The following is a 14370-nucleotide window of genomic DNA, read 5'->3' on the forward strand; positions in this document are numbered from 1 at the left end:
TTTTAAATGTCCAAATCCTGTTAATTTGATTGGTTGAGCTGCAGCTACGCACACATACATACATAAGGAGAGAGGAAAAACAGAGGGACGGTCTGTGCATATTGATATGGAATGAGCGAAATTAATTAATGACGGCACTTTATAAATAATGTGTTTTAAATTTTAAGACTGAGTAAAAAATATCAAGTCTTTTCAAGTAAACAGCTTCAAGTCAAGTCAAGTCCCAAGTCAATGGCATGAAAGTCAAAGTCAAGTCCGAGTCTTTGAGCATTTTTTCAAGTCAAGTCTCAAGTCGTAATTTTAACGACTTGAGTCTGACTCGAGTCCAAGTCATGTGACTCGGACCCCAGGCAGAGTAGGCGGGTTTTCACGGACAGGAAAATAGCTGAGCGGCAGCGACTCACAGAATGACATCGTTAGCGCTAATACAGTAATGTCAGCATTATCAGAAGTGTTTTGAAGCCGACAGCCAGCATCAGAAACCCCGCCTACTTTGCCTGGGGTCCAATCAGAAGCTGAAATTTTAAGTTAACTTCCGTTGCAATCAAACTCTGTAAGAGAGTTTGATAGTGAATGCAAGAGGCTTTGATAGTGAATGAAAGAGAGTTTGATAGTGAATGAAATAGTTTGATAGTGAATGAAAGTAGAGTTTGATAGTGAATGAAAGAGAGTTTGATAGTACGTGAAAGAGAGTTTGATAGTGAATGAAAGAGAGTTTGATAGTACGTGAAAGANGAGTTTGATAGTACGTGAAAGAGAGTTTGATAGTGAATGAAAGAGAGTTTGATAGTACGTGAAAGAGAGTTTGATAGTGAATGAAAGAGAGTTTGTAGGTTTTGTCCCTTGGGGCCTCTCATAGCTGACTGCAACACGAGCCGTCCCCACCCCAGTCTTACCGTCGTCCCCTGGTCTAACGGTTTCCCTCCACCCCCACATTACGTTCGTTCGTCTGTACCCTGGTCTAATGGCTGCTCCCGCTCCCTCCCCCCCTAAATTTACGTTCGTTTGTTGTTCGACCCCACCATACTCCCCATAGACATTAATACGTAGACACCTCGTGGAGCGGGCCGACCCGTTGCTGCGATATGCAACAGCGTCCGCCATATTGAATGTGGAATATGTGCTAGTAAGCTAAAGTGAATGAACCGAACTTTTATGAAGTGCTGTTTTACAAAGTATTTTAAGTTAATACCTGCCATTGACACATTTTCTCAAACACATTAATATGTTTGGGAATCAAATAAATTACTAAAGAGAGCATTTTTAACTTTTGATGTGATTATTTAATTGTTTTGGGGCATTTCTGAATAAAGAGCACAATCTTTTTATTTGATAGAAATGATTCTGATCATTTTTATATCAACATTGATGAACAGACACACTTTTACAGTGTTTTATTAAATAATATATTTACATAATTCCATAATTTAATGTATATTTAACATTTCAAGTAGAGATGTGCTGATCAGGTTTTTTCCTGCCGATACCGATCACCCATGAGGGCCAATCACCGATACTGATCACATAATTATTATAATTTTTTTATTATAAATACTATGATAAAAAGTGTTTATGTAAATAATTACATTATGTGGAAAAAGGAACCATTATGTGGAAAAAAGAACCATGAATTCACCTTAATTTAGACAAAAACTTGTTTTTAATAAGTTTTTCCAACAAGAAAACTAAACAAAACAGGCATTCTGCAAATTGTACTGCTATCTGTAATACTATCTTTAACAGACTGATAACATATGAAGGTTCTGAAGAGGCTAAATAATGCAAAGAGCCAAAATAAAACCTTTCAACATTGCCAAAACAATTCAAGTATAAAACTTAACATTCAAAGGCAAATACAGGTTCCATTACAATAAACAATCCAGAGTTACTGAATGAAAACTTCCTGATAGCATGGCGGCTAGCTGATTACTGCTAGCTCTGAGTGGTAGTTTCTGACTGAGCAGAGTAATTATGCAAATCAGGGAGGAGATCGATTATTTTTTTTAGAGATATCTGTCTCATGTTAGGACAACAAAAGTTTTAATACGTATGTAAAATGTATTTTTTTAAGTTAGATGCTGCAGCTTTAAACAGAGGTTCGGTGTGAGAGTCACTGCCAGGTGGAGCAGAAGCGGCGTTCCGTCTGTGAAATATTACTACCTGTTGTGTCTTTACTCCAACATAGTATATTTAAAAGAAGAATTCAACTTGAAAGTAACATGAACATGACGGTTACAATGTTTCTTTATTTTCGCTACAACGTTTCACATATCAATACACTGACGGATAACCTCTAGGTAACTCAGTAGCTAGGGGAGTGGTTCCGCTGAAGTAAATAGATCCGCTTTATATACTACACTCCTCCCCTTTTAGATCAATGCCACGTAACAAAAACAACACAAAACATTACCAAAGCTTTAAACACAATTTGTCATTCAGTTGACAAATATTGAAAAAAAATTTTTTTTAAGTCCAAAAGTCCCATAAGAGAAACTCATAAATCCAATCTTTTCGGGGGTGCCCTGAGTCGTTCAGGGTTACGCCTAGGAACCTGTGGAGTGCTCTCGGTGGGGGGCACTTCCTCTGCAACTGTAGGTGTTACTGTACTGAGTTCAGAGTTGGCCTCAGGATCATGTGGACGTGTTGGTTGCTCCGGTGTCTTTGGTTGAGCATTCAACAGCTGATCCACATGACGTCTCCAGGTATGCTCTCCAGTGTCCACCTCGTACATCAGGGGGCCGCTCCTGGTGGTTATCTTTCCAGGCGTCCACTTTTCTCATCGGTAGTCACGTGGCAGGACCTGCTGTCCCACATCGAAGCTCCTTGGCCGTTCACCCGAAAAGCTGCTGAACTGTTTGTTCTGGACTTCTCTCCTCAAGTTTGGCTTTAGAAGGTCAATGCGAGATCTGAGCTGTCTGTTCATAAACAGCATTGCAGGTGTCTGATTAGTTGTTGCATGGGCAGAATTGCGGTACACCAAGAGGAAATTGTCAATTTTGTGTTGAAGAGAGCTGTCTTCTTTTGTCATTGCTTTTATGGACTTTTTGAATGTTTGTATGAACCGTTCTGCTAACCCATTTGTTGCCGGATGGTGAGGTGCTGACTTGAAATGCTTGATACCATTCTTTTTCATGAAGTCTTGTAATTCTTCAGTAGTATACTGTGGGCCATTGTCACTCACAATTTGCTCAGGTAGGCCATTCCTCGCGAAGATGGTTCTCAGGACAGAGATAGTCTTTTCTGATGTTGTTGATTTCATTGGGACTACTTCTGGCCATTTAGAGTGAGCATCCACAGCTATGAGAAACAGAGTTCATGAACGGACCAGCAAAATCAATGTGCACTCTCTGCCAGGGTGCAAACGGCCATTCCCACGGGTGTAGGGGAGCCTGTGGTGGTGCGTTTTGAACGCTCAGGCATCCTGGGCAGGTTTTGGTGATGTCCTCAATGTGTTTATCTATCCCTGGCCACCATACATAGCTACGGGCCAGACTTTTCATCTTCACCGTACCTACGTGAGCCTCATGCAGACTGTCCAACACTCTGGTGCGAAGCTTGGAGGGCGCTACCACACGTGATTCACACATCAAGGTTCCCTGGCAGACTGACAGATGATCACGTCTTGCTGAAAACTCAGGAAAGCATGGATTCCCATGGGCAGGCCAGCCTTGTACTCTGATGTCGTACACCTTGGAAAGTGTTGAGTCATTCCGCATTTCTTTTCGTATCATGACATTTATAACTGGCAGTTGGTCTACCAGTGTTGTGAGGAACATTTCTGCCGGGTCACCTGTGGATGGTGGATTCTCCACAGAAGTTGACAGTGGGAGGCGTGACAAACCATCAGCATTGCAATGTTGTTTAGTCCCCTTGAACTCATTGTCATACAAGTGTGCTCCTAAGAACAGGGCCCATCGCTGTAGTCGCGCAGCTGACTACAGCATTAGCCTCCTCACTGGGACTCCTTTTCGTGGATTGAATATTGATACTAGGGGCTGATGATCAGTCACTAAGGTAAACCTTCGGCCATAGAGGTAATGGTGGAACTTTTTGATGCCCCATACTAGGCTAAGGGCCTCCCTGTCTGTCTGTGCATAATTGCGTTCGGCACTTGACAGAGACCTTGAAGCAAATGCAATTGGGCGTTCAAGTCCATTATCCATTGAATGCGACAGGACTGCGCCAATGCCGCACGGGGACGCGTCACATGTTAGACGGATGGGTCTGGATGGATCATAGTGGGCAAGTAGCTCGTCAGATGTTATTAGTCTCTTTGTTTCTGTGAATGCCTTTTCACATTTTTCTGACCAATGCCATTCCACTCCTGTTTGTAGCAGCGCATTTAGTGGATACAGCACTGAGGCAAGGTTTGGCAGAAACTTGTGGTAATAGTCGACGAGACCCAGATACGATCTGAGTTGTGACACATTTTCAGGTTTAGGTGCTTTCAGCACTGCCTCAATTTTCTCTTGTGACTTGTGCAAGCTGTGCTTGTCAATGACATGTCTGCAGTATGAGATTTCACTTTTGAAAAACTCACATTTCTCTCTCTTTGCCCATAGGCCATACTCATTCAGCCTGGTGAGTACTTTGCTCAGGTTTTGGAAGTGATCATCATCATCTTTTCCTGTTATGATAATATCATCCAGGTAGCACTGTGTYCCAGGTATRTSCTGGAGCACCTGATCCATAGCCCTYTGCCAGATGGCTGGGGCTGAAGCAACACCAAACACAAGAYGRTTGTATTGGTAAAGTCCCTTATGAGTGTTGATGGTTAGGAACTTTTTGCTTGACTCCTCCACTTCCATCTGGAGATAGGCTTGTGACAAGTCAATCTTTGAAAACTTCTCCCCAATAGCCAAGGATGAGAAGATGTCCTCTATTCATGGAAGGGGGTACTGCACCGTGCGCAGCACCGAATTGATGCTTACTTTGAAGTCCCCACATATACACACTTCACATTTACCTTTCTTCATCACAGGAACAATGGGCGTAGCCCAGTCACTCCAGTCAACTTTTGAGAGAATCCCGGATGCCTCTAAGCTTTGCAGTTCAGCGTCTATCTTAGGACGTAGGGCATACGGCACCGGGCGTGCCTTGTGGAATCTTGGATTGGCATCTTTGTCAAGTTCAATTTTTGCTTTTAGGTGTTTTAGTTTACCAATGCCTTTCTCGAACACGTATGCATTAGCCTCCAATAACTGTGACAATCTTTGCTCAGGCCTACTGGTAGAGCTCTTGAGGTCTGTTGAGATATTCAGGGCTTTTATTGCATGCAAGTCAAGCTGAATTCTTCTCAGCCATTCACGCCCTAGTAACGCTGAGCCTGTGGTTTTTAATACATAGAGGTCTAGCTTGTGTTTTTGGTCACCATAGACCACATCCACTTTAAGTTTCCCCTTTGGTGACACTTTTTCACCTGTGTAGGTTTTTAACAACACTGATGTCTTTTGCAGTGGTAAGTGGGACAACAGCCTGTCATAATCGGTTTCGGAGATCACTGACAAAGCTGAACCTGTGTCCAGTTCCATTTTTAGTGTCACTCCAGACACTGTAGTCGTGACCCATATTATGTTTCTGTCTTCTTTGGTTATGCTATGCAGCTCTAAGCATGACAGGTCATCGTCCTCACTGCTGTTTGTGTTGTCAGAATGTTCTGTAACTTTGTGCATTTCATTTGCTTTGGCCTTTTGATTTAGGTTTAAATAAAACCTTTGTTCTTTCCAGATTTTCCTTTTTGGGTATTGGTTTGGTCTGATTTGCATGTTCTTTCTATGTGGCCTTGTTTGTGGCATTTTCTGCATGTCTTTTCTCGGAACCAGCAGTCGTTTGCATTGTGTGAGGATTTACCACACCTGTAGCATTTTTGCTTTTTCCCATTCAAGGGCATTTAATGCACTTCGTTTTCTAAGCTTTTCTTTTGTAGCTCCGATGCACCCTTAGCTGCTGTTTCCATTGAGTTAGCTAGTTCGAGTGCTGTCTTCAAATCTAGCTCTTTTTCGGACAGTAGCCTTTTTTGTGTGCTTGAACAATGCATGCCACAGACCAATCGATCTCTCAAAGCAACGTCAAGTCCCGTTTTAAAGTCACAGTGCTGCAAGAGTTTGCGCAGTTCGGCCATATACTCAGATATGCTTTCATCTTTCATTTGATTCCTTTTATGAAACCTGAATCTTTCCGCTATCACTAGTGGTGCAGGATTGAAGTGCTTCTGCAATGTATCAACAATGTCTTCATATGACTTGCTCGACAGTTTAGCAGGGCTCAGGAGATTATGAAGTGCATTGTAAGTTTTAGCTCCCATTAGACTGAGGAGGATGGAACTTATTTTTTTATCCTCGATATCATTAGCGTCGCAGTACAACTCCACTCGCTCTATGTATGATTCCCAGTCTCCACTTGAACTATCAAACTCCTCTACTTTTCCAACGCAAGCCATCCCGGACATGAAATCCAGACATTATCTGTTATCTTTTCACTGTGTGCTATGCACCGTTACTCACGGATCCTTTGCTAGGATTCGTTTTGTCTCCTGCTCTATTTCGTCTTTTTTTTTCTTCCCACCAGTTCAAAGTCTCATTCCGGGCAGTTGTTCGGGGTTCAGATTCCTCGTCGCCAATTTGTTGTGTCTTTACTCCAACATAGTATATTTAAAAGAATTCAACTTGAAAGTAACATGAACGTGACAGTTACAATGTTTCTTTATTTTTGCTACAACGTTTCACATATCAATACACTGGCGGATAACCTCTAGGTAACTCAGTAGCTAGGGGAGTGGTTCCGCTGAAGTAAATAGATCCGCTTTATATACTACACTACCTGTATCGCGTAGCAGCAGTTCAACAGCAAGAGCAGAACCAGCGTCTTACATCGCAGCTCGAAGACTTAAATAATTTTGGGGGTTATTTGTTTAGCTTTCTGACCATCATGCTAATCCGGGTGTACTTCAATTTTCCGCTGCAACACGTAAACTTCCCCATTCACTCAGTGCGTTATAGTTCCACATTGCTTAGGATTTGTTGCTGCGCGTTTGCGCAGTGTGAAGGAAATAGGAGACCAGCTGCACAGGCAGGCTGCGAAATGAGATGCAGGTGATTGGTATTGGCAACAAGAGCCAATGATCGCCGATCATGCACTTTTTCATGAAAATCGGTCGATTATGATCGGTGACCGATCGATCGGCACACCTCTAGAAAATACATAAATGTTTCCTTCACATTCAGAAAAAGACATTTTCAGCATGTTGGGCTCTGACTCGTAGCATCTTTATAGCTAAATACCGACATGGTGAAGCTGAGCTGGGAAACAGAGACTGAAGAACAGCAGCTCCAGCTTTGATTCTGACTGATCTTTCCTCACTAAATCCCTAGTTTTTAATAAACGTCTCCTCTTACAGCAGTTTTTTATCAGCTCTCTCTCATTAGAAAACAGTATGAAAACGTTAGCTGCTACGCTAATAATCAGCAGTTATTTCGGGCCAATTTAGCTACATAGAAAATATTTTTCGGTTGTTTAGAAGCTAATTTCTGGCTGCAAAGTCAAGTAATTCTGATCTTTCATCCTTACCTGTGGAAGGTAATGTGAATGAATCCAGATTGTTTCGTAAAATGGTTGAAACAAGTCCACATAGCACAGAACTTAAGGAGCTCCGATCGCCCTGCTGCCACATAGAAGATGGCGGACGCTTTTACGTACGACTCGGCGCTCAGTGAGGCATCTACTATTGATGTCTATGATACTCCCCACCATCTCTAACTACCCCCCACTCCAGGCGACATTTCCCATATTCTAAAACCCCAAACTTGACATGGAAAGTATATTTACCGAAGTTAAATGGCCACCTGCTTTTATGTTGACCACTGGGACATCAAATCATGTTTAGCAAATAAGACAACTGCAGCTTGATATTTTTAAAAAGCAGAATTGAGACATAAGTAGCATGACGCCATGCTACTTATGTCACGCGCCCAGTTCAGTTTGACTTGACAAAATGGCTGGTACTTTGAGTTCGGTAAAATACATGAATAGTAATACAACAATCACCGCGTTTTACTTTTATAATACACAAGCAAACACAGCATTGTGAAAATAATATATACCTTTTTTTTTTTTTTTTTTTTTTTTTTACAAAAGACTGCAAAATAATTTGCAATTATAGACTGTGCCAGGAGTCTCACGAAGTTGAACGAAGTCAACTACAAATATTTCAAAACATTATTCACAGAAAAGAATGTGGAATGTGTTCTTATTTATTTTACTTTACCAGGGAGGTGGCAGAAAGGTAACGCCATCCAACTGAAGTCCAAAAGATATATGCTCCAGGGTCCGGTTAGCGAGCTTGAAATGTTGTCTGACCAGTTTTCGCGCTTCGCGAAGGTTCTTGTTCCCATGATGCAATGCATAAAATGAAAAATACAGTACAAATACCTGTAAAACTAAAAACGGAAAAATTCCTTCAAATTTCTACTGTACATGTATAAAAGGCTCTGAATTTTTCTGTATTTTATTTTGTAATAGTGGTTTAGAGGTCATTATAGGAAGTGACGTAAGCCTGAGTTAGTACTGAGCTAGCGCTCACCATGGCAACCTAATATACCTCCGGATCAGTTTGTTGCATTTTCCAACCGTGAGATCACATTCCCGGTGTAGTCCTGAGAAGTGATGCTCTGAGTGTTAAGTTTATGACAGAAAGTAAGTTACCGCATTTAGCGTTCTATTTGTTCACTCTAGTTTCAGTTATATGTACGTTTCAGCCGTATCTGTTACTGCTTTACGTCGAGTTGTCGCATTAGAGTAATTAAGGGCACAGTTGCCGCCATTGTGTAGAGGTTTATCTGGCCACATGATGGCGCCAAAGTGCTTCTTATGTTAAATTCGGCCAAAGACTGTCTATTTGTGGGTTTCACTGAGTTTGTATAAGTTGAACCTGTATTGCTGTAATACATTAGCCTAATAGCAATTTATTGTTATTGCAGACTGCTGGCAACACTGAGTATCGAGGCAAAATAAACCAGCTCACGACCACAGCAAGTTTTGGTCTCATGTCCTCCTTCCAGTATCTTGACCGATACACCATCTTGTTAGCTGCAAATACCTACGAACCTAACCCCAATTCAACACTGGTCGTTCGAGCCGGAGGCAGCTCCCAACCTGCTATAATACTTCTCCTCGGCTGGAGAGAAGTGAAGACCTCTCACCTGAATTTTTCCCCTACAACCAACTGGAGTCCTCCATCCAACCACCTCATACAGAATTCAGAGCTTTACAGGTTTAAAGAGAGAAGCTACTAATATCACAGGAAATTCTACAGGAGAGCCTGAGAGAACTTAAAGAAGCGAGGAGTGATATCAAAGCACTGATTGAAGCTGCTCACTCACTGAAGGAGGACATGGCTCAGCTGGCTTCCTCAAAATATACCACTCATCAGCCCCCTATGAGTAGCTCAGAAAGGGTGTACAACACCATCACTAACACAAGGCCGATTAAAGATGAAGATGAGGAGCGGCCTGATCCATCTCCGTGGCCTGAACCTGAAGAGGAGCTGCACACAGGATCCTCCCAACTAAAGGTTGAAGAACAGCATTCAGATTATGGCTTACAGTACTACCCCCCTCCTATTATAGCATCTTTGCCCCGTAAATCTTGTCTGCCGACACGCATCCCCCAGGCTCAGAATCATAGAAGAAACGTCTTCCATGCTCCGTCGCAACATTTTGAGCCATGTTACGCTGGACATCAAGTCATGCAGGTCTGTTGCAACCAAAGCCTGTTCCAGCTAACTCCCCTACTCCAGTCACAGGGGCTGCGTGTGAGATGTCAAATTGGCACAATTCAGCTCCACCTCCTTCAGCTGAGTTAGTGTATAGGGGGCCCAAACCAACAATTCCAAAGTTTATTCATCCAGATCCTTCTGAGTTTGCCAGGCTCCGGATGGCCCTGGAAAACCTACTCCCTCCTAATGCAACTGAGGTCTTTAAGTATCAAATACCTGTGGACCATCTTAAGTTTGATGAAGCTCGGCTAATAGCTGACGCTTACCTGAACTCACCAAAGCCTTATACTGACACCATGGCTGCCCTCCATGATAAATTTGGACAACCACATCAGCTCGCCTTAAGGAAAATAGCAAGTGTCTTAGATGGCCCAGAAATAAGGCGAGGTGATATAGCAGCCTTCCAAAGGTTCTCTCTCCAGGTGCAATCCCTAGTTGGTCTGTTGCAAACATTAGGACTTGAGGGAGAAGTAGAACTGAACTGTGGCTCTCACGTTGCCCGTCTGATAAGCAAGCTCCCTCCAGAGCAAAGAGCTGACTTTCATCGACATCAGTTCAAACTACCTGGCACCACCTACACCCTGTATGACTTATCTGAATGGCTTCGTCATGAGTCATGGTGCCAGGGGTTTGATAGCCAAGATGGTGGGAAGGGTAGTAGAGACCGGACCTGCAGAAAGGCAGATGCCCATCCCTTCAAACAGACTGTAACAGTCCTACACAATGTGAAAGGACCCCCAGAACACACTTCCCTGCCTCCAAAGGAGAGTAGAGCTAGAGGGAAGATTAAGAGCAAAGCCTATTGTGCCTACTGTGAGAGCACAGAACATTATTTCAGTCAATGTGATGGTGTAGTTAAGCTCTCCAAAGAAGAAATAAAGAACTGGATTCAAGTTAACAAATGATGCTGGCGTTGTGCCCAAAACCACCTAGCTGCTCAGTGCACACTGAAGAAACCCTGCAGCCTTTCCCAAGGAAAACACCTTCTAGCTCTTCACGAGGTAAATGCCAGAACTGAAAGAAACGACATGGGTGTTGCTGCAAAGGAAGAAAGTTGCCTTACCAATTCAGCGTCAGGTTCCCTCTACTTAGATCGACATGGGGTCAGCCATCGTGCCCTGCTTAAGATTGTACCTGTGGTTTTAAGTTATGGGCAACGCACTCTAGATACCTTTGCAATCCTGGATCACGGTTCCGAGAGGACCATACTGCTCCCGGCTGCTGCAAAAATCCTTGGTCTGAGGACCTTCCATTACGCACTGTACACTACGATATTCAGATGCTTCGTGGACGTAATGTATCTTTCAGTGTCACAGCAGCTAACCATCCTGGGTTGCAACACAAGATTGAGGGAGCATTCACAGCTGACTGCCTCAACTTAGCTCATCATACATATCCTATTGATCAGCTACAGAGGAAGTATAAACACCTGCAAGGGATCCCAGTGCCGGCGTTGAAGCGAGCCAAGCCGCTACTCCTTATTGGTTCAGACCAGCCGCATCCTATGGAACCGGTTCGGCTTGGCCCACCTGGCAGTCCAGCAGCTGTCCATACTCGACTGGGGTGGACCCTTCAGGGGCCAAGTCTTTTGATGGGGTGGCCAACACAGCCTACCCTATGTTTATACACATCCTCCCAGTCGGATGAGTTATTTAAGCATGTAGAGCGGCTCTGTCAGATGGATGCAGTACCTTACACATCTGAGAAGGAAGTGACCCGGTCAAAGCAGGATCTTCAAGCTGTGGCTCTGCTCGAAGCTCAAACGGTTTGCATAATGGTGGATGGCATGCTGAGGTATGCCACACCTCTCCTTCGCCATGCACAGATGCCACAATTGAATGCACCAAAGGAATCTGTCATGGCTATGCTTTGAAGCACAGAGAGACGCCTATTAAAGGATTCCCGTCAGGCTGAAGCCTACAGAGCAGAAATGCAGAAGTTGATTCAATCTGGAGCTGTAAAAGAAGTAACACCAAGCACCTCATCAACAGAGAACTGGTACATTCCCCATCATCTCGTCAGACATAATGGGAATAATCGCCTGGTTTTCAACTGCTCTCATAAATACCTTGGACAGTCCCTGAATCAGTTTCTGCTGCCTGGCCCCACACTTGGAGCCCCCTTACTAGGAGTCCTAGTCAGGTTCCGTGAATATCCCATTGGGGGGGTGGAAATATCAAAGGGATGTTCCATCAAGTACTTCTCCAGAAGGATCGCCCCCTATTGAAGTTCCTTTGGTGGGATTTAAAGGTGGATGAACCTCCTAAAATCTTTGAGTGGCAGGTCCTGCCCTTTGGGACAACCTCAAGCACCTGCTGTGCAACATTCGCTCTACTGCGTCATGTGACAGAACACACCCAGCCCGATGACAACCTAAGATTCTCCATTGAGAAATGTTTCTACGTAGACAACTGTCTGCAGAGTGTTGGTTCACCTACAGAAGCCAAAATCCTTGTAAACCGACTGAGGGAACTGCTAAAATCAGCCGGCTTTGAGTTACGTCAGTGGGCTTGTAATGACCCCAGTGTTGTGAATCATCTGCCTCCCGAAGCGAGATCGCAAAGTCTGGATCTGTGGCTGGCAGAAGACAAATCCAACTCTTCAGAGACAACACTCGGGCTCAGTTGAGACTGGAATACAGACACCTTGGGCTATAAGCACAGACCTGTGTCCTATGAGATGCTAACCCTTCGAAACATCTACAGAGTTCTAGCATCACAGAGGGAAGGCTCTAGCAGAACTCAACGTGCCAAACACGTGGTCAGATGGACCCCCCTTTCTGCTCCACAGTCCCAACACATGGCCAGAAAAGCCCAACTCTGAGCCCCTAAATGAGGAATCAGAGCTCAGAAAGACTATCTTCTGTGGAACAGTGACCACCTCCACACCTGCCTGTCAGGATGGAATGGAGTACAAGTCCTGGCAGGAGCTCTTGGATGTAATTGTTAAGGAACATCAAGAGCAAATGCTCTCACCTTCTCTACCTAATGCTGAGGAATATCAAGCTGCTGAACAGGCCATCCTTAGACGAGCTTAACAGGAGTCATTTCCAGAGGAGTGTCATTTGCTTGTTGAAGCAAAACCTGTTCCATCCAGAAGTTGGTTATTCACCTTGGCACCTGAACTGGATACCTCAGCAGGCCTTATCAGAGTAGGAGGTCGATTACGACGTCTAGGAGGTCTTGATGGATCGACCCCACATCCTATTGTCCTGGACCCTACTCACTCCTTCACACGTCTTCTCGTCCAGAAATATGACATCGATCTCCATCATCCAGGCCCTGAACGGATCTTTGCAGAGCTGCAGAGATCTTACTGGATACTGTTTGGAAGAGAAGCAATACGTAAATATCAGCGCACCTGTCCTGGGTGCCAGCGTTGGAGGACTCAACCCTCAATTCCAAAGATGGCTGACCTTCCTGTCGCTCGGCTTAGGCTATATAAGCCAGCCTTTTACTCCACTGGTGTGGACTGTTTTGGGCCCATGATAGTGAAAATAGGAAGACGGCAGGAGAAACGCTGGGGTATCATTTTCAAGTGTCTGACAACGAGGGCAGTACACTTGGATCTCCCAAGTAGCCTGGATGCAGATTCTTTCCTTATGGCCCTGAGGCGATTCATCGCCAGGAAAGGAAAGCCTGCAGAGCTGTGGTCTGACTGTGGGACCAATTTTAAGGGAGGTGATTGAGAACTCAGAGAAGCCTTTGCCAACATGTCAGAGACGCAGGGGCAGCTAGCCTCCCAGAAGATTAAATTTCAGTTTAATCCCCCAGCAGCCCCACATTTTGGTGTGGGAACGAGAGGTTCGTTTAGTGAAGTCAGCTCTCCGAACCTGTGTGGGTTCCCAACCTCTTCAGGAGGAGGTACTTCTGATAGTTCTTCTGGAGGTGGAATCAATATTTGAATTCAAAGCCTTTGGGCTATGTATCAACTGATGTGGCAGATGTGGACCCTGTGACTCCTAATAGTCTCCTCATGGGGCGGCCTGATGGATCTCTACCTCAAGTGGTSTACCCAGAGATAGAAAACCTCAGTCGAAGATGTTGGCGGCACTCACAGATTCTCGCTGATCACTTCTGGGCCAGGTTCATCAGAGAATACCTTCCTGGCTTACTGACAAGACACAAATGGCAATCAAACCCTCCTGAACTTCTGCAAAATGCCGTCGTTATGGTTGTGGATCCCCAGTTGCCCCGAGCCTTATGGCTGATAGGTCATGTAATCAAGATTCATCGGAGCGATGATGGACTTATCAGATCTGCGGATGTGAAAGTTAATGGACATGTCTACACAAGGCCAGTTGCTCGGTTGGTCGTTTTACCAGCCGTGCCAGCTGAAGGAAAGGACACTGAAAAGAGCAGCCAGTCGCTCCCCCAAGACTAATAAAACCTTTTATGTTTGGCAAATGTGTAACCACATTTGGGGGTGGCTGTATAAAAGGCTCTGATTTTTTCTGTATTTTATTTTGTAATAGTGGTTTAGAGGTCATTCTAGGAAGTGACATAAGCCTGAGTTAGTACTGAGCTAGCGCTCACCATGGCAACCTAATATACCTCCGGATCAGTTTGTTGCATTTTCCAACCGTGAGATCACATTCC

At 44.2% G+C, this 14370-nt stretch overlaps 1 protein-coding gene across 3 annotated transcripts in view; it reads left to right on the plus strand.

Moving 5' to 3' along the window:
- The window catches only part of LOC103462653 (guanine nucleotide-binding protein subunit alpha-12), a 117398-nt gene that overhangs the window by 36768 nt on the left and 66260 nt on the right, over window positions 1–14370 (plus strand). The window contains exon 2 of one of the 3 annotated variants that reach the window (XM_008405611.2): window positions 8976–14360. The exons of the other annotated variants lie outside the window; for them this stretch is intronic. Coding sequence (XP_008403833.1) covers window positions 9721–10677 — 957 coding nt within the window. The 5' untranslated portion in view covers window positions 8976–9720 and the 3' untranslated portion in view covers window positions 10678–14360. Of the gene's footprint in view, window positions 1–8975; window positions 14361–14370 lie in introns of those variants that run through there. 3 annotated transcript variants of the gene reach the window in all.

This window comes from Poecilia reticulata, linkage group LG1, assembly GCF_000633615.1.
Source record: "Poecilia reticulata strain Guanapo linkage group LG1, Guppy_female_1.0+MT, whole genome shotgun sequence".
NCBI classification, from domain to species: Eukaryota; Metazoa; Chordata; class Actinopteri; order Cyprinodontiformes; family Poeciliidae; genus Poecilia; species Poecilia reticulata.